The 25,027-nt window shown below is 39.8% G+C and overlaps 1 protein-coding gene across 1 annotated transcript in view; it reads left to right on the forward strand.

Moving 5' to 3' along the window:
- Positions 1–24,846, forward strand: part of LOC110142410 (ATP-binding cassette sub-family C member 4-like) — a 176,119-nt gene extending 151,273 nt beyond the window's left edge. The window contains 5 exon segments of the mRNA XM_070471513.1: positions 1,165–1,337; positions 1,746–1,851; positions 17,641–17,775; positions 22,955–23,020; positions 23,022–24,846. Of these exon segments, the coding sequence (XP_070327614.1) occupies positions 1,165–1,337; positions 1,746–1,851; positions 17,641–17,775; positions 22,955–23,020; positions 23,022–23,069 (528 nt within the window). The 3' untranslated portion in view covers positions 23,070–24,846.
- The last annotated feature ends 181 nt before the right edge of the window (positions 24,847–25,027 follow it).

Raw genomic sequence — 25,027 nt, forward strand, 5'->3', positions numbered from 1 at the left:
AAGTTAGAGTGTCTGTCTTAACAAAGACCAACACTTGCACCACAATTCAAATCTTACCCTTTAGAGTTTGTACACCTTTTATGCTGTCACCAAATATCAATACCATATTTAATCCTAACTCAGAATTCTGCTTTCTAGGAATTGGACTCCATCAGGAGCACAGTTCAGGGTCACATTCATGGAAGTGCTCCAGCATTTAGGATATCGCAAAAATGCTACTCATTCACCCTTGGTGTTTTGTTATCTGAAGTTGTAGTGTGTCACATAACTTATTGGCCATCAGTCTGTTGGTTTCTTAATTTGAAGTGTATTTCTTCTTTGTTTTTTCACTTTAAATACAGCCTGAGTTTGCTTCTTGCTCCATAATATTTCTCCAAAATGAATATTCATTGAACTGACTCCTACCACCAAGTGTACTTTCAGATTATATTTGGTGGTTAAAGATTTGGTTTTTTTAATCTTATGAGTATTATTTTATGAAGATAGATTAGTATGAACATCACCTATATCCATATTGTGGGGGAGATAAGATATAATATTCTATCTTGTTTTTTTGTGAGTTTTCATTTACTGGAAGACATTTATGATATTGAAGAAAATGCACTTGACTGGTCCACTATTTATAGACTAAGCTTGGGAAATGTCCCAGGATTACTAATGTATTAGATGGAGTTTTCCATTGTTTAAATTTGTATTATTTTAAATGTTAAAAAAATATAAACTGTTAATAAGATTATATCTTTAGAGAACAATACTTTCTCTAATTTTTTATTAAAGTTTCCTTTTAATGTACCAACTCCTATGCAAAATGTACTTTGGAAAAGTTGATTCAACCATAAAGATCCTTTTAGATTTTCTGTTTAAACCACATTGGAAAAAATAGCTTCAATTTTTGAGAGACTTTCTGAACTAATTCCTAGGTGGGGGTTGTTGGTGGATGGCATGTGTTGGGGATTAGGGGACATTGAGATCTTTCTGTCCTGACTTGACACTACCAACCATCTTCCTCAGTGAACACTAAATGGAAACAGCTTTTCCCATCACATGGCTGTGTATGTAAGATACATAAGAAGTCATGAGGACTTCAGAACTCTAACATTCTAAGAGACTTTTCTACTTCAGCAGCCGTTTGTTTTCGAAATACTGTTCTTTCTGTATCCACAGGTACAACTTAAAGAAGCCATTGAAGCTCTTCCTAGTGAAATGGATACTGAATTAGCAGAATCAGGATTGAATTTGAGTGTTGGACAGAGACAACTGGTATGCCTTGCTAGAGCTATTCTCAGGAAAAATCAGATACTGATTCTTGACAAAGCCACATCCAATGTGGATCCAAGGTATGGAGCTGAGGTCCGTGAAAGCTGGAATCCAAATTGTAAATGTAGTAAATGGAAAACATTTAGTGATGCTGAAAAATGTTTCTATGCTCTCTTTGGCCCACAGATATCTTTTAATAATATTAACCAAAAACAAAGGAAGAAACCAAGACAGTTATATGCTGTTAATATTGTTATAAGGCTTCCTAAGAAAGATAGATTTCTAAATCCAACTTCTGATAGTTTCAAGCAATTTCAAGGGAAGATTATTTTCTATCATTTTATGAAAAATAGTAAATTTCTAAATAGACATTTTATACTTAGTTTTTTAGGAACAAAATTATATGTTAAAGCTTTGATTTTTAATTTTTAACTCTTTAGTCTGCATTTCCTGTCTTCACTGAAGTATATCAACTTCTCTGATTCCAGAACTGATGAGTTAATACAAAAAAAAATTCATGAGAAATTTGCCCAGTGCACTGTGCTAACCATCACACAAAGGTTGAGTACCATTATTGACTGTAAACGGATACTGGTAAGACCCTCACCATTTCAGTTTTTTCACTTATATTCAATTTTGTACTGATCCTTCCTTGTAAAACTTGATAGAAACCTCCAGTAATTTAATCTTCTCTTGGTTTCTCTTCTCATTCCTGAAAACAACACGAGTAGTTAACTTTACTTTCAAAATGTGCTATTAAATAATATATCTAATAACCTTATATTTTCATATAATATTCTTATATTTGAATTGTTGTTTTTTAAGACATCCAGTCATGAAAATATTCCAAACCCAAGTTATAGCTTCAAGAGGCTAGAACACAGTCATTTTCACTGTATCACAGTTGTTTCAGCATTTTTTGATTCCCTTAATCAAAAAATTAACCTCTCATTTAGACTGCCAGGAGGTTGTTGGCTAAGGTTGCAGAATTTTTCAGCTCTTGCTGTCAGAGGGAGTGCATGAGAAGGAAGGGCTTCCTGAGAAAAACAGAAAGGATTTAATATAGGAAATTTTCTACTTAAGAATAGGAGACTAGAAAAAGGAAAGGAAGCACGGGGGTAATGATTTTAGGAAGCAGCTACCATGTCCTAGGCCGGATCTCCAGACCTAAGAACTCAGAAGAGAGGACCTACAGCTGGTGCTCAAGCCTCCAAGGAGAGGTCACTGCCCAGTTGCTGGTCATATGTGCTGAGGAAGCAGGATGGGGCTATTTCTCCATGTGCTAATAGAAGCTCGGAGCTGGAGTCAGGTCCCACTGCTGAGGTGATGCTGCAGGAACAGCCAAATCCCTTAGAACATTAGTTCTGTCCCATTTTCAGTCTCCCTCTAGTGCCCCCTTACTGGCACAACCTAAAAAGAGGCCAGCTTGCCAAAGAGCCTCTGAAATGTGACGTGCAGAGACTGAACCTGTGCATCGCAGGTGAGAGTTTGAAAAGAAAGGCCTATCAAGGTTGAGAGGCTGTAGATAAACAACTAACAAGTCTCCAACACAGTAGGTCCAGGCACTGCACATGTGGTAGGCTCCAAGCTTTGGTCTCTGGATATCTGTCTAGTATCTTCCCTCCAGATTTGATTGGCTGTTTCCTCTCAGTTATTTAATATTTCCTTCCTTATTTTCTTTTCCTTCCTCCCTCCATTCCTTATCTCTTTTCATCTTCTTTCTTTGTTGTTTCCCTCTGCTGCTCACTGAGTTTCAGTAAATGATAGAGTGTGGCTTTATAAAATGATATAGAAGGCATGGCTCAAAGGAAAACCTTTGTCTGCATATACTCTCAAAAGAATATGTTTGTCAGTCATGTCTGACTCTGCCTCTCCATGGACTGTAGCCCGCCAGGCTCCTCTGCCCATGGGATTCTCCAAGCAAGAATACTGGAGTGGGTAGCCATTCCTTTCTGCAGGAAATCTTCCCGACTCAACTATTGAACCCAGGTCTTTTGCATTGCAGACAGATTCTTTACTTTCTGAGCCACAAGGGAAGTCAGTCCCTAAAGAATGCAAGATATATTTAGGTATTTTGATAGTCTACACAAAATAGGTAATAATCAACAATAAACAGTAGCATCCAAACTTTCTTACGTCTTATGATATTGGAGCTGTCTCTTTTGATTTCTTAGACAGTTTCTGGAATATTGCTCCTTCCCCCTGCCCCCACTTCACATGCATTGTCAGATGGATCATCAGTGGGGACATTGGGTAGATAAGATATCAGGCTGTCAGCATTGAAGCAGTGCCTGTAGCCTCACTCACCAAGCTGGACATACAGAGAAGTGAGCTCCAAGGAGCCCACGATAGAAGTGGGGCATCCCCAACCACAGAAATGCTCTAGGCTCCAGTAGTGTGGCCAGTTGTCTAGACTAGAGCAACTCAGTAGGAAGCCAGCTCTACCTGCAAACTTTCATGAGGCACCAGGTTAAATTCCAAGACTACAGGACAGTAACTCAAATTCCAGAAGTGTTTTTTTAGCACCCAGTATTCTTAGATCCTCATTTTGTGCTCTTGAATGCTAACTGGAAAAGTAGCCTTTCATTTCTACTTTTTTCTTGTTGCTATGCTGTTCTTACCTCTTAGCACTGTATATTTTGAAGACTATCCCCTAAAGCATTCTTCTTCCATAATAAATAAATGATACTATCAACTTTACCTGTTTCAAGCCCTTTGTCAGGCTTTAGAGGCAGCAGCAGAAAGTTGGCTTGATCTACAGCTCAGTTAGGGGTGTGTTCAAATAAATTCTTTGTTCCTAAATGTACCCTGCAGCTTTATTTTTGGTTTTTGGTATTCCAGAATTAATAGTAGCAGATTATTTTTATTATCTAATTCTTAGAAATACTGTCACCTTGAAATGTGTGATTGGTTAAGGAAACAGTGAGGAAGGACAGTTTTGAAAGCCTTTCCACTGGTTAGCCCTCAGTCTGATCCCTCAGCACCTCATTCACAGATGTGAATGTCTGTATCCCCTGAACCAATCATCTTTGTTGCTGTTATCAAAGTGTGTTCAATTTATTTAATGCTTTACTTAACTCGTGTGTGTTACTTGCTCAGTCATGTCTGACTCTTTGCGACCCCATAAACTGTAGCCTGCCAGGCTCCTCTGTCCATGGGATTTTCCAGGCAAGAATACTGAGTAGGTTGCCATTTCCTACTCCATGGGATCCTCCCAACCCAGAGACGGAACCAAGGTCTCCCACATTGCAGGCAGATTCTTCACCATCTGAGCCACCAGGGAAGCTTATCTCTTAGTAAATTTCTGTAGCCTCAAATTTTTCTCAGTTGATCAGTGTATTAATCTCTAACGCCCTTCAACAAGCAGTTTTCAGCCCAGCCCCGCCCACCTTCCTAGTTCCGTCTGGCTCTGCTCCCAGCCTTCCGTTGCAGCTGAAACCACACTGACGGTCCTCATTCTCCACATGCAGTGTCCCCCCTCTCTCACAATTGTGCCTGCTCTTGACTGTTGGTGGCTGAGACTAAGGTGCCTGCAGTGGAAATGGGGAGATGGTTGAATTTGGGGGAGAAAAGGAAGAGGATCCAAGTGATGAATTGAATGCGGGACCTGAGGGGAGACAGAGGAGTCGATGCTGGTGTCTGGGTGTGGAGACTGAGCATCCAGGTGAACAGGGAAGATGGAGAGAGGAGAGACATGTGAGGGTTCTCTTTGGAGCCTCCCACCTTTGCAATGACTGGACTTGTTTTCCGTGATGACCTTGTCCTTCACTGTGGAGGGACCCTTCCCACTCCTGTCTTGGGAGACCTTCAGTGTAGGGCTCCCTGATTAGGTCATCAGTGATGTCACAGGGAGGTCCCACCAGGAAATGTAAACTCAGCCACTTGTTTACATCTTGGTCTGAAATGATTGTGGTTGCTGACTCCTCTTCTAGGAATAGCAGGGTTAGACCTTAGGGGACTAAGTGACATTCATTCCCCAGCTTCAGAGTTGGGAATTGTCCTCTGTGCTCCATCCATCCCAGGTGTAAATCTTATATTTTGTTCTAGAGCTTCTGATTACCGGTTGATTTTCAATTCAACAAATCATCACAAATAACAAATAATGTTCTAACCTTTGATTTTTGAATCAGCTTCTTTATTGCTTGCTTTAGAGGTACAGGCATACTTTGTTTTATTGAAGTTTCCAGATAGTACTTTTTTTTAAGTTTTTTACAAATTAAAGTTTTGTCAGCAAGTTGACAAAGTCTCCAGGTACCATTTTTCCAATAGCATTTGCTCACTCCATGTCTGTGTCACCTTTTGGTAATTCTCACAATATGTCAAACTTTTTCACTATCATTACATTTGTTATAGTGATCTGTGATCAGCAATCTTCAGTGTTATTTGCTGAAGTCTACGAAGATAGTGTTTTTCTGCAATAAATTATTATTATTATTAAATTAATTTTTAATTGAAAGAGAATTGCTTTTCAGAATTTTGTTTCTGTCATACATCAACAAGAATCACCCATAGGTACACCCATTAGCAATAAATTATTTTTTAATTAAGGTCTGTACATTGTTTTCTCATGCATAATGCTACTGCACACTTGCTAGGCTACAGTATAGTCTAAACATAACTTTTATACACCCTGGGAAACAGAAATTTTGTGTAACTGACTTTATTGTGATATTCACTATATTCTGGTATTCTGGAACTGAACCCTGAATATCTCCAAGGGATATTGGATCTGGAAAGCAGGTGACTGTCTGTTCTGAAAGCTTTAATGTAGACATGAGACAAGTCAACCTGCTGCAAAACCTGATGATCCAGAGGGCAGGCAGCCAGCCTGAGGGAGGGGCTGGGAAAGATATTGATGAAGGGCATAACTGACAGGGTTGTCACCATAAAGTCCTGTGGTTGTAGGTACTGAAGGTGTTGTTTAGTTTCTAAGTTGTGTCTGACTTTTCTACCACCCCATGGACTATAGCCTGCCAGGCTTGTCTGACCATGGGGATTCTCCAATCAGGAATATTAGAGTGAGTTACCATTTCTTGTAACAAGTTCATTTTGTTGCACTGGTGAATATATTTGCACAAAAACAGAAGGGTATGGTTTTGCTTTGTTGTTGCTCAGTTGTTCAGTCATGTCCAACTCCTGGCAACCTGATGTACTGCAGCACCCTAGGCTTCCCTGTCCTTCACCATCTCCTAGAGTTTGCTCAAACTCATGTCCATTGAGTCAGTGATGTCATCCAAGCATCTCATCCTGTGTCGTTCCCCGCTCCTCCTCTCCTCAGTCTTTCCCAGCATCAGGGTCATTTCTAATCAGTCAGTTCTTCACATCAGTGGCCAAAGTATTGGAGCTTCAGCTTCAGCATCAGTCCTTCCAATGAATATGCAGGGGTGATTTCCTTTAGGATTGACTGGTTTGATCTCCTTGCAATCCAAGGGACTCTCAGGAGTCTTCTCAAACACTGAATTTTGAAAGCATCAGTTCTTCAGGACTCAGTCTTCTTTATGGTCCAACTCTCACATCCATTTCATGACTACTGGAAAAACCATACTTTTGACTATACGGATCTTTGTCGGCAAAGTAATGTCTCTGCTTTTTAATATGCTGTCTATGTTTGTTGCAGCTTTTCTTCCAAAAAGTAAGTGTCTTTTAATTTTAAGGCTGCAGTAACCCTCTGCGATGATTTTGGAGCCCAAGAAAATAAAATCTGTCACTGTTTCCATTGTTTCCCCATCTATTTGCCATGAAGTGATGGGGTTGGATGCCATGATCTTAGTTTTTGAATGTTGAGTTTTAAGCCATCTTTTTCACTCTTCTCTTTTGCCTTCGTCAAGAGGCTCTTTAGTTCCTCTTTGCTTTCTGCCATAAAGATGGTGTTATCTGAATATCTGAAGTTTTTAATATTTCTCCCAGCAATCTTGATTCCAGCTTGTGCTTCATCCAGCCCAGCATTTCACATGATGTACTTGGCATAGAAGTTAAATAACCAAGGTGACAATATACAGCCTTGACATACTCCTTTCCCAACTTGGAACCAGTTTGTTGTTTCATATCCAGTTCTAACTATTGCTTCTTTTCCTGCATATAGGAGGCAGGTGAGGTGGTCTGATATGCCCATCTCTTGAAAAACTTTCTACAGTTTTTTGTGATCCATATGGTCAAAGGCTTTAAGATAGTCAATGAAGCAGAAGGTGATATTTTTCTGAAATTCTCTTGCTTTTTCTATGATCCAACAGATGTTGGCAGTTTGATCTCTTGTTCCTCTGCCTTTTCTAAATCCAGCTTTCAAATCTGGAAGTTCTTTGTTCACATCCTATTGAAGCCTAGTTTGAAGGATTTTGTGCACTGTGTGGTAGTTTGAACATTCTTTGCCATTGGAATGAAAACTGACCTTTTCCAGTTCTGTGGCCACTGCTGAGTTTTCCAAATTTGCTGGCATGTTGAGTGCAGCACTTTCACAGCATCATCTTTTAGGATTTGAAATAGCTCAGCTGGAATTCCATCACCTCCACTAGCTTTGTTCATAGTGATGCCTCTTAAGGTCCACTTGTCTTTGCACTCCAGGATGTCTGGCTCTAGGTGAGTGATCACACCATCATGGTTATCTGGGTCATTAAGATCTTTTTTAATATAGTTCTTCTGTGTATTCTTGCCATCTCTTCTTAATATCTTCTGCTTCTTTTAGGTCCATACCATTTTTGCCCTTTATTGTGCCCATCTTTGCATGAAATGTTCCCTTGGTATCTCTAATTTTCTTGAAGAGATCTCTAGTCTTTCCCATCCTATGGTTTTCCTCTATTTCTTTGTATTGATCACTAAGGAAGGCTTTCTTATCTCTCCTTGCTATTCTTTGGAACTCTGCATTCAAATGGGTATATATCTTTCCATTTCTCCTTTGCTTTTTGCTTCTCTTCTCATCTCAGCTGTTTGAAATAGTTTTGTTTACCCTAAGTAAATTAAGCAGAAGACTTGTTGGGAAACAACTGACTTGGTTAATAGCTGTTTTGTGTTGACTCTTCAAAGGGATTTACCCCACTTTGGTTCATTAAGTACCATTAATCTTTCAGAATTCTATTTTATAAAGATGTTTTCTCAATTTTAATTTTATTAAACATAATGGAGTTGTAGGACAGCTAATTTAATCTATCTTACTGCCTCCAAAACAGTGGGAAAAGACAGATAAATTAGAAATCTTCTTTCTCCTAATATTCACCACTGTCTCTGCCTTAAAAGATGGGCTCTTCCTGTAGTTTTTAGGATTCACTTGGTGCTTGTGACCTGTTTTCTCTTCAGGCTAGAGCGTAGTTGTCCCCTCCCATCTCTGCATACTCCAGTCTTCATATCACCTGCATTCTCTCTAGAAGCATGAGCAAAGGAGGCATATGAAAATCTGCACTCACTCTAACAGTGTTGCTGTTTGTGTTCAACACTTTCACTGTCTGCCATTATTCTTTGGGAATGAATGATGAAGGACCAAAACCAGGACCAAGAATCTCAAATTCCACCTCTTCTATTTGTAAACAATCTTATGCATATTCTTTACCTCTTTTCCTCCACCTAAATATCTGCTAAGTATTTTTGCTAGAGAAATCAAACCCAGAAACTGTTGTAATATACCCAGTTGAAAAACCCCAAAACATCTCAAAGCTAACTAGAGCTTTACTTAAACTGTTTTTTACCTTCATGGAATTTTTCTTTCATAAGCCTACATGGATACAGTTAGAACATTTCAGAAGAGAAATCTCCTTCAAAAACATGCCAAGAGCTTTCATTCAAGTTTTTAGAGGAAAGATAACTAATATGGAAGTAGAGAGCATAATTAGGGAGAAGAAATACCTTATGAAGGAGGTGCTTATGTGCATATGAAGGGGGTGCTTATATGCAAAAGCAGCGGATTTGGGAGAGCAATTATGGAAGTGACCATGACCCAGCATTCATCATTTCATGTGTAAGAAGAATGATTTATTATTTCAGGACCTAAGAAAAAATTTTGTGTGTCCAGTCTCTGAGAAAATCACAAGAACCCATTTTATGAGGGACCCAACTTCTAAGGCTGGACAGCTGTCCCTGTGTCACCTGGAAGCCAAAATCAGAAGTCTAATACTCAGATCTTTACCTCCCCACTCTGTTTTTACCTAATGGGATCTCCCTTTAATGTTTGTCACTGTAGTGAAAACTCTTCCTGGCATCTTTTTTAACTAGGCTTTCCTTCCAACCTGCAGCCACTCCATTATCAGTGATGGCATCCTGCCAATGAAAACTAATCGGATTATCTTTCAGTGGCTCCGTTTAATCTTTATGTGTAGGACAGCTCCCTGGAATATCTGTGGCTGCCCTGAACTCCTGCTCCTCTCAACTCCCCCTCCTCTCTGACTGTCTCTTTTCTTCTTTATCTTTTCCAGTATTTGACATAAATGAGTTTGAAGCCTCCATCCTCAACCCTGGTTTGACCCTCCCCCATTCCCCCTCTCACTCTCCCTCTTGTCCTCAGCCATCCACCTGAGGCATGTGGTTCCCCAGGTCAACATCCCTCATCCTGTCACCCCTGTGTCCCCCACCTTAGCTGTTCCCATGCCAGCTGGACTCATCCTCCCCTTGATCTCACCCTGTAGTCTTGACAAACCACACCATTGGGCGCTCACCCAGTCACGCCCTGAATTTAGTTTCATTTGTATTGACCTTTCTGCTGGCATGTACTGTGTGCCTGATACTTATCATGTATAATCCAGGGCCCTGAGATGCAGCGGTGAACAAGTAGAACTACGTAACCCTGCCCTTAAGGAGCTGCCAGGCTCACTGCAGTCCACTTGGCCTGTGATAGTCCCTGTGTCTGGAAAGAGCACTGTCCACCCACCCACCCATTTCTGCATGTTCACACCTGTCCTTTCTTCAAGGCCTAGTTCACTGCCCTCTCTCCTCCTTGAAGCTCATTCTCAGAACCTCTGACCAGAAGTCATCTCTTCTGTTACTAAACCCTTCTTGTGCTTTTTTTCCTGCATGATAGACACTTGAAATTTTCTTTTCTCTCTCTCCTCTCAGTACAGGTTCCCTAGGGGCAGGGTCTGTGGCTTATGTGTGATTTCATCTTCGACAGCATCTAGCAAAGTTGCATCATTGCACTTAAATGTGCAATAAATGTTTGCAGAATCAATTCAGAATTTACTGAAAATTTACTTAAGTGTTCCTCAAATGTGTTTTGGCTATGTGTTACTCCTGTTTGTAAGGATGAAATATACTTGATTTACAATATTTTGTTAGTTTGAGATGTATAGCAAAGTGATTCACCTAAATATGCATATACTTTTTCAGAATATTTTCCATTACAGATAATTATAGGATATTGGATATAGTTACCTGTATTATACTCAGCAGTGGCCACAGGACTGACCTTGTACAGGAGACAGGAATCAAGACCATCCCCAAGAAAAACAAATGCAAAAAAGCAAAATGGCTGTCTGAGGAGGCCTTACAAATAGCTGTGAAAAGAAGGGAAGTGAAAAGCAAAGGAGAAAAGGAAAGATATACCTATTTGAATGCAGAGTTCCAAAAAATAGCAGGGAGAGATAACAAGCCTTTCTCAGTGATCAGTGCAAAGAAATAGAGGAAAGCAACAGAATGGGAAAGACTAGAGATCTCTTCAAGAAAATTAGAGATACAAAGGGAACATTTCATGCAAAGATGGACTAAATAAAGGAAGAAATGGTATGGACCTAACAGAAGCAGAAGATATTAAGAGGTGGCAAGAATACACAGAAGAAATGTACAAAAAAGATCGTCACGACCCAGATAATCATGATGATGTGATCACTCACCTAGAGCTAGACATCCTGGAATGTGAAGTTAAATTGGCCTTAGGAAGCATCACTATGAACAAAGCTAGTGGAGGTGATGGAATTCCAGTTGAGCTATTTCAAATCCTGAAAGATGATGCTGTGAAAGTGCTGCACTCAATATGCCAGCAACTTTGGAAAACTCAGCAGTGGCCACAGGATTGGAAAAGGTCAGTTTTCATTCCAATCCCAAAGAAAGGCAATGCCAAAGAATGCTCAAACTACTGCACAACTACACTCATCTCGCCATTAGTAAAGTAATGCTCAAAATTCTCCAAGTCAGGCTTCAGCAATATGTGAACCTTGAACTTCCAGATGTTCAAGCTGGTCTTAGAAAAGGTAGAGGAACCAGAGATCAAATTGTCAACATCCTCTGGATCATCAAAAAAGCAAGAGTTCCAGAAAAACATCTATTTCTGCCTTATTGACTACGCCAAAGCCTTCGACTGTGTGGATCACAATAAACTGTGGGAAATTCTGAAAGACATGGGAATACCAGACCACTTGACCTTCCTCTTGAAAAACCTGTATGCAGGTCAGGAAGCAACAAGTAGAACTGGACATGGAACAACAGACTGGTTCCAAATAGGAAAAGGAGTACGTCAAAGCTGTATATTGTCACCCTGCTTATTTAACTTATATGCAGAGTACATCATGAGAAACGCTGGGCTGGAATAAGCTCAAGCTGGAATCAAGATTGCCAGGAGAAATATCAATAACCTCAGATATATAGATGATACCACAGTTATTGCAGGAAGTGAAGAAGAACTAAAGAGCCTCTTGATGAAAGTGAAAGAGGAGAGTGAGAATGTTGGCTTAAAGGTCAGTATTCAGAAAGCTAAAGATCATGGCATCCGGTCCCATCACTTCATGGCAAATAGATGGGGAAACAGTGGAAAGAGTGGCTGACTTTATTTTGGGGGGCTCCAGAATCACTGCAAATGGTGATTACAGTCATGAAATTAAAAGGTGCTTCCTCCTTGGAAGGAAAGTTATGACCAACCTCGACAGCATGGTAAAAAGCAGAGACATTACTTTGTCAACAAAGGTGCGTCTAGTCAGAGAGATGGTTTTTCCAGTGGCCATGTATGGATTTGAGAGTTGGACTATAAGGAAAGCTGAGTGCCAAAGAATTGATGCTTTTGAACTGTGGTGTTGGAGAAGACTCTTGAGAGTCCCTTGGACAGCAAGAAGATCCAACCAGTCCATCCTAAAGGTGATCAGTCCTGGTGTTCATTAGTAGGACTTATGTTGAAGCTGAAACTCCAATACTTTGGCCACCTGATGCAAGAGCTGACTCATTTGAAAAGACCCTGATGCTAGGAAGGATTGAGGGCAGGAGAAGAAGGGCACAACAGAGGATGCGATGGTTGGATGGCATCACCAACTCAATGGATATGAGTTTGAGTAAACTCTGGGAGTTGGCGATGGACAGAGAGGCCTGGCGTGCTGAGGTTCATGGGGTCACAAAGAGTTGTACTCAACTGAGCGACTCAACTGATTTTGCTTATCTGTTTCGTTTATGGTAGTTTGTATCTGTTGATCCCTAGTCTTAACTTATATGCCCTCTCCTTTCCTCTTTGGTAACTGAGTTTGTTTTCTGTGTCTGTGAGTCTGTTTCTGTTTTATATGTCGGTTTGTTTGTATTATTTTTTAGGTTCTGCATACAAATGATATCATATTTGTCTTTCTCTGTCTGATTTACTTCACTTAGTATGATTTTCTAGGTTCACCCATGTTGGTGCAAATGGCAATATTTCATCATTTATTATGGTCTGAGTAATATTCCATTGTGCGTGTATGTGTGTGTGTGTGCGCGATATCATGTTTTCTTAAACCAATCATCTGTTGATGGCCACTTAGGTTGTTTCCATATTTTGGCTATTTTAAGTATTGCTGCCATGAATATTGGTGTATGTATCTTTTTGAATTAGGGTTTTATCATTTATAGATATATACCCAGTACTGAGACTGTTAGATCATATGGTAGCTCTATTTTCAGTTTTTTTTTTTTTTTTTTTTTTTTTCAGAAATATCCATACTGTTTCCCATCATGGCTGCACCAAGTTATATTCCCATCAATAGTGTAGGAGGTGTATCCTTTTGTCCACACCCTCTCTTGTTACATGTAGCCTCTTCAATGATGGTCAGATGGCCATTCTGACTCCTGTGAATGATACCAAATTATGATTTTGATTAACATCTCTCTAATAAATAATGATGTGCAGCATCTTGTCATGTGCTTGTTGGTTTTCTATATGTCTTCTTTGGAGAAATGTCTATTTAAGTCTTCTGTCCATATTTTGATTGGTTTTTTGATATTGGGTTATATGAGTTGTTTATATATTTTAGATATTAAACCCCTGTCGGTTGCATCATTTGATTTTATCCCACTCATTTGGGGTTGTCTTTTCATTTTGTTGGTGAAATTCTTTGCTGTTCAAAAGTTTTTGAGTTTGATTAGGTCCTAATTGTTTACTTATGCTTTTTTCCTTTTGCTTTGGGAGACTGATCTAACAAAACATTGTTGTGATTCATGTCAAAGAGTGTTCTGTCTGTATTTTCCTCTCGTTTTATAATATCCAGTCTTATATTAGGTCTTTAAACCATTTTGAGTTTATTTTGTATATGGATTATTTTGTATGGTTGTATATATACAAAAAATTAGTGTGTTCTAATTTCATTTATTTCCATGTAGGTGTCCTGCTTTCCCAGTACTATTTACCAATGAGACTGTCTTCTCCATTGCATACTCTTGACTACTCTTTCATAGATTAATTGACCATAGGCATTTGGAGACCCATGTTTTAAAATTGTACTTTTTCTTCCTTGACATCAGAATGACTAGTTATGTTCTGTCATGATATACTTAAGTAAAATTGTACATTCAGAGCATCTGAATTGGCCAAGTTACAGAAGATATAAATTATTATGTGGATGTGACAGATTCTATTATCCTTGGGCACTTTTGAGAGAGCTGCCCTTGGCAATGATCCACAGGAGTGAACAAAAGATTAACAAGAAAATGGACTTTATGAGACTTAATAAATATTTCTAATTAAATACAAAGAATGGAATTAACTGTAATACCTAGATGTGGAAAAACAACCTGTGTCTTGTTTCGAGTTTCAGCATACTCTCTTAAGTTACATTTACTCTAAATGAAGAACGAAGTACTACTTAACATCAGAACAGTTTTTATAGTTATGTCATTTGAGCAGATTGTTTCAGACACTCCCTCCTCTCCACCCAAAGACTTTTATTTATTTATTTATTTATTTATTTATTTTTTTTTTTTCCCCATTTATTTTTATTAGTTGGAGGCTAAATAATTTACATCATTACAGTAGTTTTTGTCATACATTGAAATGAATTAGCCATGGATTTACATGTATTCCCCATCCCAGTCCCCCCTCCCACCTCCCTCTCCACCCGATCCCTCTGGGTCTTCCCAGTTCACCAGGCCCGAGCACTTGTCTCATGCACCCAACCTGGGCTGGTGATCTGTTTCACCCTAGATAATATACATGTTTCAATGCTGTTCTCTTGAAACATCCCACCCTCGCCTTCTCCCAGAGTCCACAAGTCTGTTCTATACATCTGAAGACTTTTTAACCAAAGTCACTAAGACGTAGGAAGGGAGAGTTGGGCCCCTTCCTCTCTTTCAGTTTCCAGTTAGCAGACCTATTGCACTTAGTCACTCAGTCGTGTCTGTGTCTGACTCTCTGTGACCCCATGGCCTGTAGCCGGCCAGGCTCCCCTGTCCATGGGATTCTCCAAGGCAAGGATACTGGAGTGGGTTGCCATGCCCTCCTCCCGGGGATCCTCCCAGCCAAGGGATCGAGCCCAGGTCTCCCTCACTGCAGGAGATTCTTTACTGCTGAGCCACCAGGGAAGCCCAAGAACACTGCAGTGGGGACCCCGTCCCTTCTCCAGGGGAACTTCCCCACCCAGGGATCAAACCAGGGTCTCCTGCATTGCTGGTGGATTCTTAGCATCTGAGCTACTTGGGAAATCTGGCAGACCTACTAATGAACAATAAAAGGGGTGTAAGGAAGGCATTTAGAAAGAAAGAAAAAGGAGCAGTGAAAGATGATTTGTGAAAACAGGTTCAGGTCCTAGACAGTTCAGATTGGGCTGCCTCCCTGTGCTGTGTGGTCCATGATCACTAGAATTACAAGCTCAATTTCTTAATTGCTTCTTTGATCTTATCCAAGGAGAAAATTGGATTTCTAGAGGTTTTTGTTTGTTTGTTTGTTTTGTTTTGTTTTTGTGCAGAGCAATTCTACTAAAGCTGCTATGTAGCAGCTCCTTTTGCCAGCCTTATACTCTCAGAATAATAAACTACAACCACAGCCAACTTCAAGAAACATCTTAACCTCTCAGATAAAGGATTCTGCCCCTCTTAGCAGCTGACAGTAATTAAGAACCATAAAGAAATTCAAGAAGCATCTTCTTTCACAAATACTGCTCAGGTTCTGTAAAACCAACTTGACAATTTGCTGTGAGGCCCCTGCCATCTGGTTTGTCTGACATCAACCTGCTTTTTAGAAAAATTGACTTTCATTTTCTTGAATCAAGATATTTGCCAACTCTGTGTATCTGTATAAATATCCCTCAAAGCTCAGAGTCTGAGAGCTAAAAGCACTAACTAATGATAACAACCCCAAATGCCCTGGGCAGAATATAAGATGCTACATACTGCTGAGTGTCAGTAATCATACTTAAAACTTCCACTTTCTTCCCTTCCTATAACCTTATAATAATAAAAGATCAGGTTAGGCCTTTGTCTGCCTATAAAACAGGGGAATCAAACTGTTTAAACACCAGCCAGTCCTGCCACCCAAATAGATTCTCCCAATTCTCCCTGTCCTGCCCGTTTCTGAAATACTGTCCAAGCTTAATATGTTACTGTGAAACATTTGGTGCTCATGGTAAAGAACCCACCTGCCATTGCAGGAGATTCAGAAGAAACATGGTTCAACTTTCTAACACCATACACAAAAATAAACTCAAAATGGATTAAAGATCTAAATGTAAGAACAGAAACTATAAAACTCCTAGAGAAGAACATAGGCAAAACACTCTCCGACATGAATCACAGCAGGATCCTCTATGACCCACCTCCCAGAATATTGGAAATAAAAGCAAAAATAAACAAATGGGACCTAATGAAACTTAAAAGCTTTTGCACAACAAAGGAAACTATAAGCAAGGTGAAAAGACAGCCCTCAGATTGGGAGAAAATAATAGCAAATGAAGCAACAGACAAAGGATTAATCTCAAAAATATGCAAGCAACTCCTGCAGCTCAATTCCAGAAAAATAAATGACCCAATCAAAAAATAGCCAAAGAACTAAATAGACATTTCTCCAAAGAAGACATACAGATGGCTAACAAACACATGAAAAGATGCTCAACATCACTCATTATCAGAGAAATGCAAATCAAAACCACAATGAGGTACCATTACACGCCAGTCAGGATGGCTGCTATCCAAAAGTCTACAAGCAATAAATGCTGGAGAGGGTGTGGAGAAAAGGGAACCCTCTTACACTGTTGGTGGGAATGCAAATTAGTACAGCCACTATGGAAAACAGTGTGGAGATTCCTTAAAAAACTGGAAATAGAACCTCCATATGACCCAGCAATCCCACTTCTGGGCATACACACTGAGGAAACCAGATCTGAAAAAGACACATGCACCCCAATGTTCATCGCAGCACTGTTTATAATAGCCAGGACATGGAAGCAACCTAGATGCCCATCAGCAGACGAATGGATAAGGAAGTTGTGGTACATATACACCATGGAATATTACTCAGCCGTTAAAAAGAATTCATTTGAATCAGTTCTAATGAGATGGATGAAACTGGAGCCCATTATACAGAGTGAAGTAAGCCAGAAAGATAAAGAACATTACAGCATACTAACACATGTATATGGAATTTAGAAAGATGGTAATGATAACCCTATATGCAAAACAGAAAAAGAGACACAGATATACAGAATAGACTTTTGGACTCTGGGAGAAGGCGAGGGTGGGATGTTTCGAGAGAACAGCATGTATATTATCTAGGGTGAAACAGATCACCAGCCCAGGTGGGATGCATGAAACAAGTGCTCGGGCCTGGTGCACTGGGAAGACCCAGAGGAATCGGGTGGAAAGGGAGGTGGGAGGGGGGGATCAGGATGGGGAATACATGTAACTCCATGGCTGATTCATGTCAATGTATGGCAAAACCCACTACAATATTGTAAAGTAATTAGCCATCCAACTAATAAAAATAAATGAAAAAAAAAAGAAACATGGGTTCAATCCCTGGTTTGGAAAGATCCCTTGGAGATAGAAATGACAATCCACTCATTATTCTTGCCTGGAGAGTCCCATTGACAGAGGAGCCTGACGGGCTACAGTCCATAGGGTTGCAAAGAGTCGGACACAACTGAAGTGACTTCACACACACACACACACACACACACACACACACACACACACACACACAATATCTTACTGTGAAACACTGGTGCTAATTGGTTTCTTTCTGCTGATTAACAGGTCTTGGATTCAGGGATCAAGAAAGAATATACCCGGCCATATGATTTGCTGCAAAATGCAGATAGCCTGTTTTACAAGATGGTGCAAACACTGGGCAAGGCAGAGGCCTCTGCCCTCACTGAAAGGGCAAAACAGGTGAGCCTGCTGCAGGGTGTCATAGTTAGTTTGTCTCCTGGTTCACTCTTCAGCATCTCCACCAGGGGTCTCTGTGCCCTTTTCAATCCTACACCTCCAGAGACTAAGCTTCATGACTGGGTCTTAACAGCATGTGGCGGGTTGAAAGCAGGTCTGCTGAGAATCTGCAGCAGTGGTGGGGGTGGGGTGTAGGATGAGTGTGCTCTTCTGTGCATGCATACCTGTGCCTAAGAGACATTTCGGATAGGACTCACCACACACTGGGACCCTAGGTTCAGATTCCCTTAGGGCATGGAACACTCTCATTTTGCAGACCCTTTACGTTTCATTCTGATGGGTCCTCAGCACATTTGTGATGCAAGTGCTGTCCAGGAACATCCATGAAATTTGAGAGTTTAAGGGAAAAAATTCTGGAATATCTTGAGACTAGGAAGATTTACCAGGAAAAGGTATAAGGTACTTCTGTTTCTAACCTATAAAGAAAACTCCTACATGTTACTGTCACTTAATCCTTAATTATTTGTTGTTTAGAATTTTATTCAATTACCCCGTCCCTGCACATGCTCCCTGTAACTTCCAGAAGAAGGTAGATTGTCATCAGGATACATCAGGAATTCACAGTACCTTAACACTGTACTCTGAATGGGGCTTGAAGATGAGGTGGGTGAAAGCACTAAGCAATCTACATAGTGAGAAAGGCACTCGGTGAGTGACATTCAGTCACGTGGTGTCTTTCTAACAAAGGTGAGGTGATAGTGTCCTGGACAGATGTTACAACTGAGGTCTAGTTTAAGGGACTTAGTCATTGTCATGAGGCTGCTGCTGCTGCTGCTAAGTTGCTTCAGTCGTGTTCAATTCTGTGCGACCCCATAGACGGCAGCCCACCAGGCTCCCCCATCCCTGGGATTCTCCAGGCAAGAGCACTGGAGTGGGTTGCCATTTCCTTCTCCAGTGCATGAAAGTGAAAAGTGAAAGTGAAGTCGCTCAGTTGTGTCAGACTCTTAGCGACCCCATGGACTGCAGCCTACCAGGCTGCATTGTCATGCAGCCACCTGTAATTCATTCTGGAACAAGGTGGGATTGACATTGATGGGAAGATGGAGGGAGGGAGGGAAGGTGTGGTGTTCTTGTTGCTTGAGATGCATGGTTTGAGGTGGGATGAGGCTTCAGGCTGTATGTGGTAAGGCTTCCCCCATGAGAATTTATGTCTGGGTATTAAATTATGGATGCATTTTACCTTCTTCATACTTTTCTGCAATTCCCATATTTTCACTTGTAAGTAGAATAAAATTACTTGTGTAATATTTAAAATATCTATTAAAGAAAACATGCCCCAGTATCTAACAGTATTTCTGTATGAAACATGTATCTAAAATGTGGCCTAAATTCCCTCTGTCACTGTTTCATCTCAATCCTCCTTAGAAATGAGGAAATGCACATCAGTACCTTCCACTGTTCATAGGGTAGGAGATAGCTTTTGGTAAGGACTGTACTATATGCAAATGTTGAGAAGCTGAACATGGAGCTCTGTATTTTTTGTGCCTAAAATTCAGAGTGCTTTCATCTACTAGAGTGTCTCCCAGTCAGAATTTCCCTCCTGAGACCTGATAATCATTTGTGATTTCCCATATAACCAAGTCACAAAGCAACAAGGACTCTTAAAACCCTTTTGTTCTTTTGAACTTAGGCATTACACATGAAATATAGATGTCCCCACCTATGCATCAAAGTGTTCATTTAAAAAACTATATTATCCTTATGTATGATCGAGTTATTGAGTAATGAGAAATTGATCTCAGAACTTTAGATATGCCCAGATAAGATAACAGGGTTCAACATCCTCATTTTACAGGTGAGGAAACTAAGTCCTTAGAAGGAGTGTGGTCCCATGTACATAATTGGTGTTAAGCTAGTTTGCAGCAGACACAGAATTAGAAATCTGTTCTTTAAGTAAATGTTTTAAATCAAGTGTAACATACATACAGAAGCAGACATAGGTCATAGAATTAGAAATCTTGTGATTCCTGGTCTAGTAATCCTGAACCTACTCTAACAATATTAATGTTACATTTGTGTAGTTCTTTTTAATTTATTTTACACAGTTCTTGCAGGTATAATTTCACTTAATCCTCATGACTACCCTTTTTTATCCCCCATCATGGATGAAAAGATTGGGTCCAGGGCTCACCCAAGATCACAGAGCTGGTCCAGGGAGCACAGAGCGGGAATCGCTAGGGAGGCTGAGTGCAGTCCTAGGTACTGTGTTCTGTGTCAAGTCTGAGAACACTGCTCCTTTCACGTGGTCGCCAAGGTGGAGGCAGTCACACAAGTTCACAGGGTGGCAGAACCTCACTCTTGGATTTCAGTCCTGCCACTGGCTCAGGTCACCTCTACAGAAAGAAATGCATTTCTTAATTCTCATCCCATCTTGACATTATTTCTGCATACTCTGCATCCTCTTAGGAGGATAAACTGTCAGATTATCAGTTTTCTGAATTTGCAAGCATCATATATCAATGCCTTGTTCAGAGCTGTAACAACGGGATGATTAGCCTAAGTCACAAGGTTTTCACTCTAATAGAACAGAATTCATTCTTCTGAAGAGAAAGTTCAACATCTGGGAGAAGGTGCTTCCATATCACATTTTCTTGAACAAATAGTTCAGGTGAACTGATCACTGTCTGATTGACCCTGATCCATGAAATAGTACAGAAAGTACCTTTTAGATTCATAAAGCTGAAGGGGGCATTAGTCTGCTAGGGCTGCCATACGAAGACCACAGAGCAGGCGACTTAAACAACAGAGACTCATTTCTTCACAGCCGTGGAGGCTGGAAGTCAGGTCAAGATGTCGGTAGGATTGGCTTCCTCTGAGGTCTCTCTCCTTGGCTTGGAGATGCCGTCTTCTCTCTGTGTCTCACATGGTCTTCCCTCTGTGTGAGTCTGTATCCTGGTCTCTTATAAGAATTCCAGTCTGGTAAGCCAGAAAGATAAAGACCATTACAGTATACTAACACATATATATGGACTTTAGAAATATGGTAATTATAACCCTATATGCAAAACAGAAAAAGAGACTCAGTTGTATAGAACAGACTTGTGGACTCTGGGAGAAGGCGAGGGTGGGATGTTTCAAGAGAACAGCATTGAAACATGTATATTATCTAGGGTGAAACAGATCACCAGCCCAGGTTGGGTGCATGAGACAAGTGCCCGGGCCTGGTGCACTGGGAAGACCCAGAGGGATCGGGTGGAGAGGGAGGTGGGAGGGGGGACTGGGATGGGGAATACATGTAAATCCATGGCTAATTCATTTCAATGTATAACAAAAACTACTGTAATGATGTAAAGTAATTAGCCTCCAACTAATAAAAATAAATAAATAAATAAACTACATTTACAAGCTTAAAAAAAAAAAAAAAGAATTCCAGTCTGTTAGATTAGGACCCACCTGTATGACTACAGTGTAACTTTATTGCCTCTTTTAAAGACACTGTCTCAAACAGTCACATTCTGAGGTACTGGGGGGTTTAGAACTTCAACATGTAAAATTGGAGGGGACAGAGTTCAGCTCAAAGAATGAATGCCTGTCATCTACTCTGTTCTGTGATGAAGCAGATCTGGTTGAGGTTTTTTGAAGTTTCTTTGTTCCCTGTGTGTAACAGGTGTCATTTTGTTTATTCATGAAATCACCTAATAGACCCCAGAAGTTATAAAATCCTCATATTTGAGTTCTGGGAGCCCGGACCCATTTGAACAGATGGAAGAGGCACTTAGCATCCACGTGGCCTTGTGTCCCCCAAGGTCTCTGAGCCTCAGGTCCTCACCTGTGTGTAGAGCAGGGATTACAGCCCTGCTGGCTTCTTCACACTTATCACAGGGATCAGATGAGAGAGCAGATGCTTAAGGGCTTTGAGAATATAGAGAGTTTTACAGTATAAAAGTGGGATCATTTTTTAAAAGGCTGTAAATGGAAGACTTGCCTTCCAGTAATAAAAAACACACCTATAGTTTTAAGTAGCTTTAGAGACTCTAAATCAGGGGCCCCCATCTCCCGGGCCAGACTGGTATGGGCCGTGGGCCGTTCGGGACTGGGCCACACAGCAGGAGGTGAGTGGTGTGCAAAGGAGCAAAGCTTCAGCTGCTGCCCCCATTGCTCACTTTACACCTGACCCTCCTCTTTCTTGCCCTGTCTGTGGAAAAAGTGTCTTCCAGAAACTGGGTCCCTGGTGCCAAAACGGTTGGGGACCACTGCTCTAAACAATTAAAATGTATTTATAATAATATATTTTAAAACACATGGCTTATCTAATGCTACAAAAGTTAAAAACTTTTTAAAGTACTTTAAAATTTATGAACAAAAATAAATCACTCTCTACTCCTGTCATCACACAGCTCCCCCACAAGGTGGAGCCCCAAGCACCACTGTTGACTGTTGTGATGTTCTGTGTATGAGGAAGAAACTTCCTGTTTCTAAGCACAAATGATAGCTGTTCTTTCTCTCTTTGTCACTTAATGTTGTATCTCAGATTTTATCAACGCATATGGTTATCTCACTCTTCTTAATGACTACGTGTGTGTATATTAGTCGCTCAGTCGTGTCCGATCCTTTGTGACCCCATGGACTGTAGCCCACCCGGGTCCTTTGTCCATGGGATTCTCCAAGAGAGAGCACAGTATTATGCTTTCTCCATTTCCTACTCCTTATTTTCAATGCTTGACAATCAGAGTTTATAAAATACAGGGATTACACCCCGATATTAACACCCAAATTTGTTGTGCTCATTTTATGTGTGAAAATGAGAAACCCTTGGGCAGACAGTATTAATAGATTTCCCAGCCTCTTTGTCACCTTGCTTTTTATTTCTCTGCAGGCTTTGAGTTATGTAAAATGACTTTGCTTATCAGTTTTACTCTAGTGATAAAGCATATCTGTGAATCATAATGATCAGAAATCAAGTGTAGCTACAGGTTTTTTGGCATTAAATCTAGCCCCAATGAAGGTTTTAATGGGGCTACTTCCTCCACTGAATAAATACATCCCTGGTTTTTCCTATTGTGCCTCTAAGTAGTGATATGATTTGCTTCACGTGAAGCAGTGGACCTAAGAATGTGTTGCCTTAGGAGAAGGACTTTAAAACTCATAAATATGTGGTTTTGTTTTTTTTCCCCCCCCTCAGGTGCACTCTGAAAGGAAATAACCAGATTTCACTCACAGTGACTGTGTGGTTATGAATATTATGAATGACAAGCGGACAACCCTCAGCCTTCACAATTTTTGAGTCAGCTCTATGATTCTACCATGAGTTCATGTCTATTCCAAAGGCATTTTTCCAATAGGTTTATGCACTGCATAAATTATATATTTTTTTACACCAGCAACAGATATTTACATATTACAAATATTAATCTATAATTTTTTCTCCAACTTCACTCAGTGGGTTCAGGCTCTTGCAAAAGGATTTTTTATGTTTATTTATATGTAATACTATTTTCTTTTTTATCCAGATCAGCAGTGCAGGCCACCAATAAGAGCTAGTTTTGTGTCTTGAGAGATTCTGGAGCCAAACTCATTTTATAAGATTTGAGACAAAGTTCTCAGATTTTTTTTTTAACTGTTCCCAGAATTGCATATTACTTTCTAATTATATTAGGGATTCTTGAAGACTGTGTGATGATGCCATTTGTATCACCACTTCCTTTAACAGATCTAGGATCCATTTTCCACTCAAAGACCTCTGCTTAAAATAGTACAGAGAAAAATAATAGGAAGAACATAGAGTAGTGTAGTTTAAGTGACATTATAGGAGAGACAGGTGTCACCCTCCAAAAAACATATGGTTAAAATACAGAAGGACAATGTTGTACGTTCATCTCCTGTGTCCCCTGCATTGCAGGCAGATTCTTTACCACTGAACCATTGGGGAAGCCCTCTAAGAGAGAAGGAAGAGAAAATATTCCATATCAAAGTAGGAACCCTTCCAGGGGATTTGCTAATGAAGGACAGACATGTTCTAGACTATCTTCTAGATAGAGGATTTTATTTTTTACATTAAAAAGTGTGGTAAAATATATATAACATAAAATTTACCATATAGTCATTTTTAATCACACAGTTCAGTGGCATTAATCACACTCCCAGTGTTGTGCAGCCATCATTGTCTGGGTAGCTTGATAATTATGTGCTTCCTATTCAGTGTGTTATTTCTGCAGAGTCATTTTGATAAGTTTCATTTTTCTAGAAGTAGATCTGTTTCCTGTGAGTTTTGAGCTTGATTGGCATAAATTTATTCACAATATCTTATATGTTTAATCTCTGCAGCATCCCTGTGTTCTTTTGGCTTTTAATTTTCTTTGAACCTTCTCTTTTTTTATGAGTATTCTTGTATAACTTTTTCCTATTTTCAAGGAATCAACTTTTTGCTTAATTGATGCTTCATTTTTCTTTCTAGTTCATCATGTCATTCTTTCTTTCAACTTTTCCTTTTTGAGATTTTTTCCTCTAAATTCTTAAATTGCAACCAGATTAATAACATCATTATTTTTCTAACCTAAGTATATAAAGCTGACATTTTTTTCTGAGATCCACTTTAGCTACAACCTACAAATTTTGATACTACACCAATCAATAGCCAAAGTATTATGTATTTTCTAATTCCTAATTTAATTCATTAACTATATCTTTTACCCATGAGTTATTCATAAGTATAATGTTCTCTAAATTTCAAATGCTAATGGCTTTTTTCTATTAGATTGAACATGTGGAGCTGCTAACATTCAGCCTTTTATATAAAATGACACTTTCATGTGTTTCAACATAATAGTTTTCTTTTATTTTTTTTCAATTTATTTTTTCCATTTATTTTTGTTAATAGTTTTCTTTTATTAATATATAATTTAATTTCATTTTGGCCAGACAACATTAGGTTGTGGGTTTTAAACCAAAGGTAATGATATCCACACAAGAAGTCCTTGTTTCCACCATTTTGTATTTTATTTGGGGGTTTTAAAATGTTATAAGTACATGTGTAACCAGTAATTTTCAAATAAAAATCCTCCCTGAGTACTGGAATGTTTTCTGATACATGTTGCAGGCTGGTTCTCTGAAATGCAGACTCAGATGGAGTTTAGTGCTGGGATGTTTATCAGGGGTACCCTTTGGAATCAACACTGTGGAATCAGCAGGAAAGAAACAGGATAGGCAGAAGGAAAGATCAAGCTGGATCACTGGCTGGATGACCTTAACTGATCCC

The sequence above is a fragment of the Odocoileus virginianus genome, chromosome 8 (assembly GCF_023699985.2).
Source record: "Odocoileus virginianus isolate 20LAN1187 ecotype Illinois chromosome 8, Ovbor_1.2, whole genome shotgun sequence".
In the NCBI taxonomy this organism is placed as follows: Eukaryota; Metazoa; Chordata; class Mammalia; order Artiodactyla; family Cervidae; genus Odocoileus; species Odocoileus virginianus.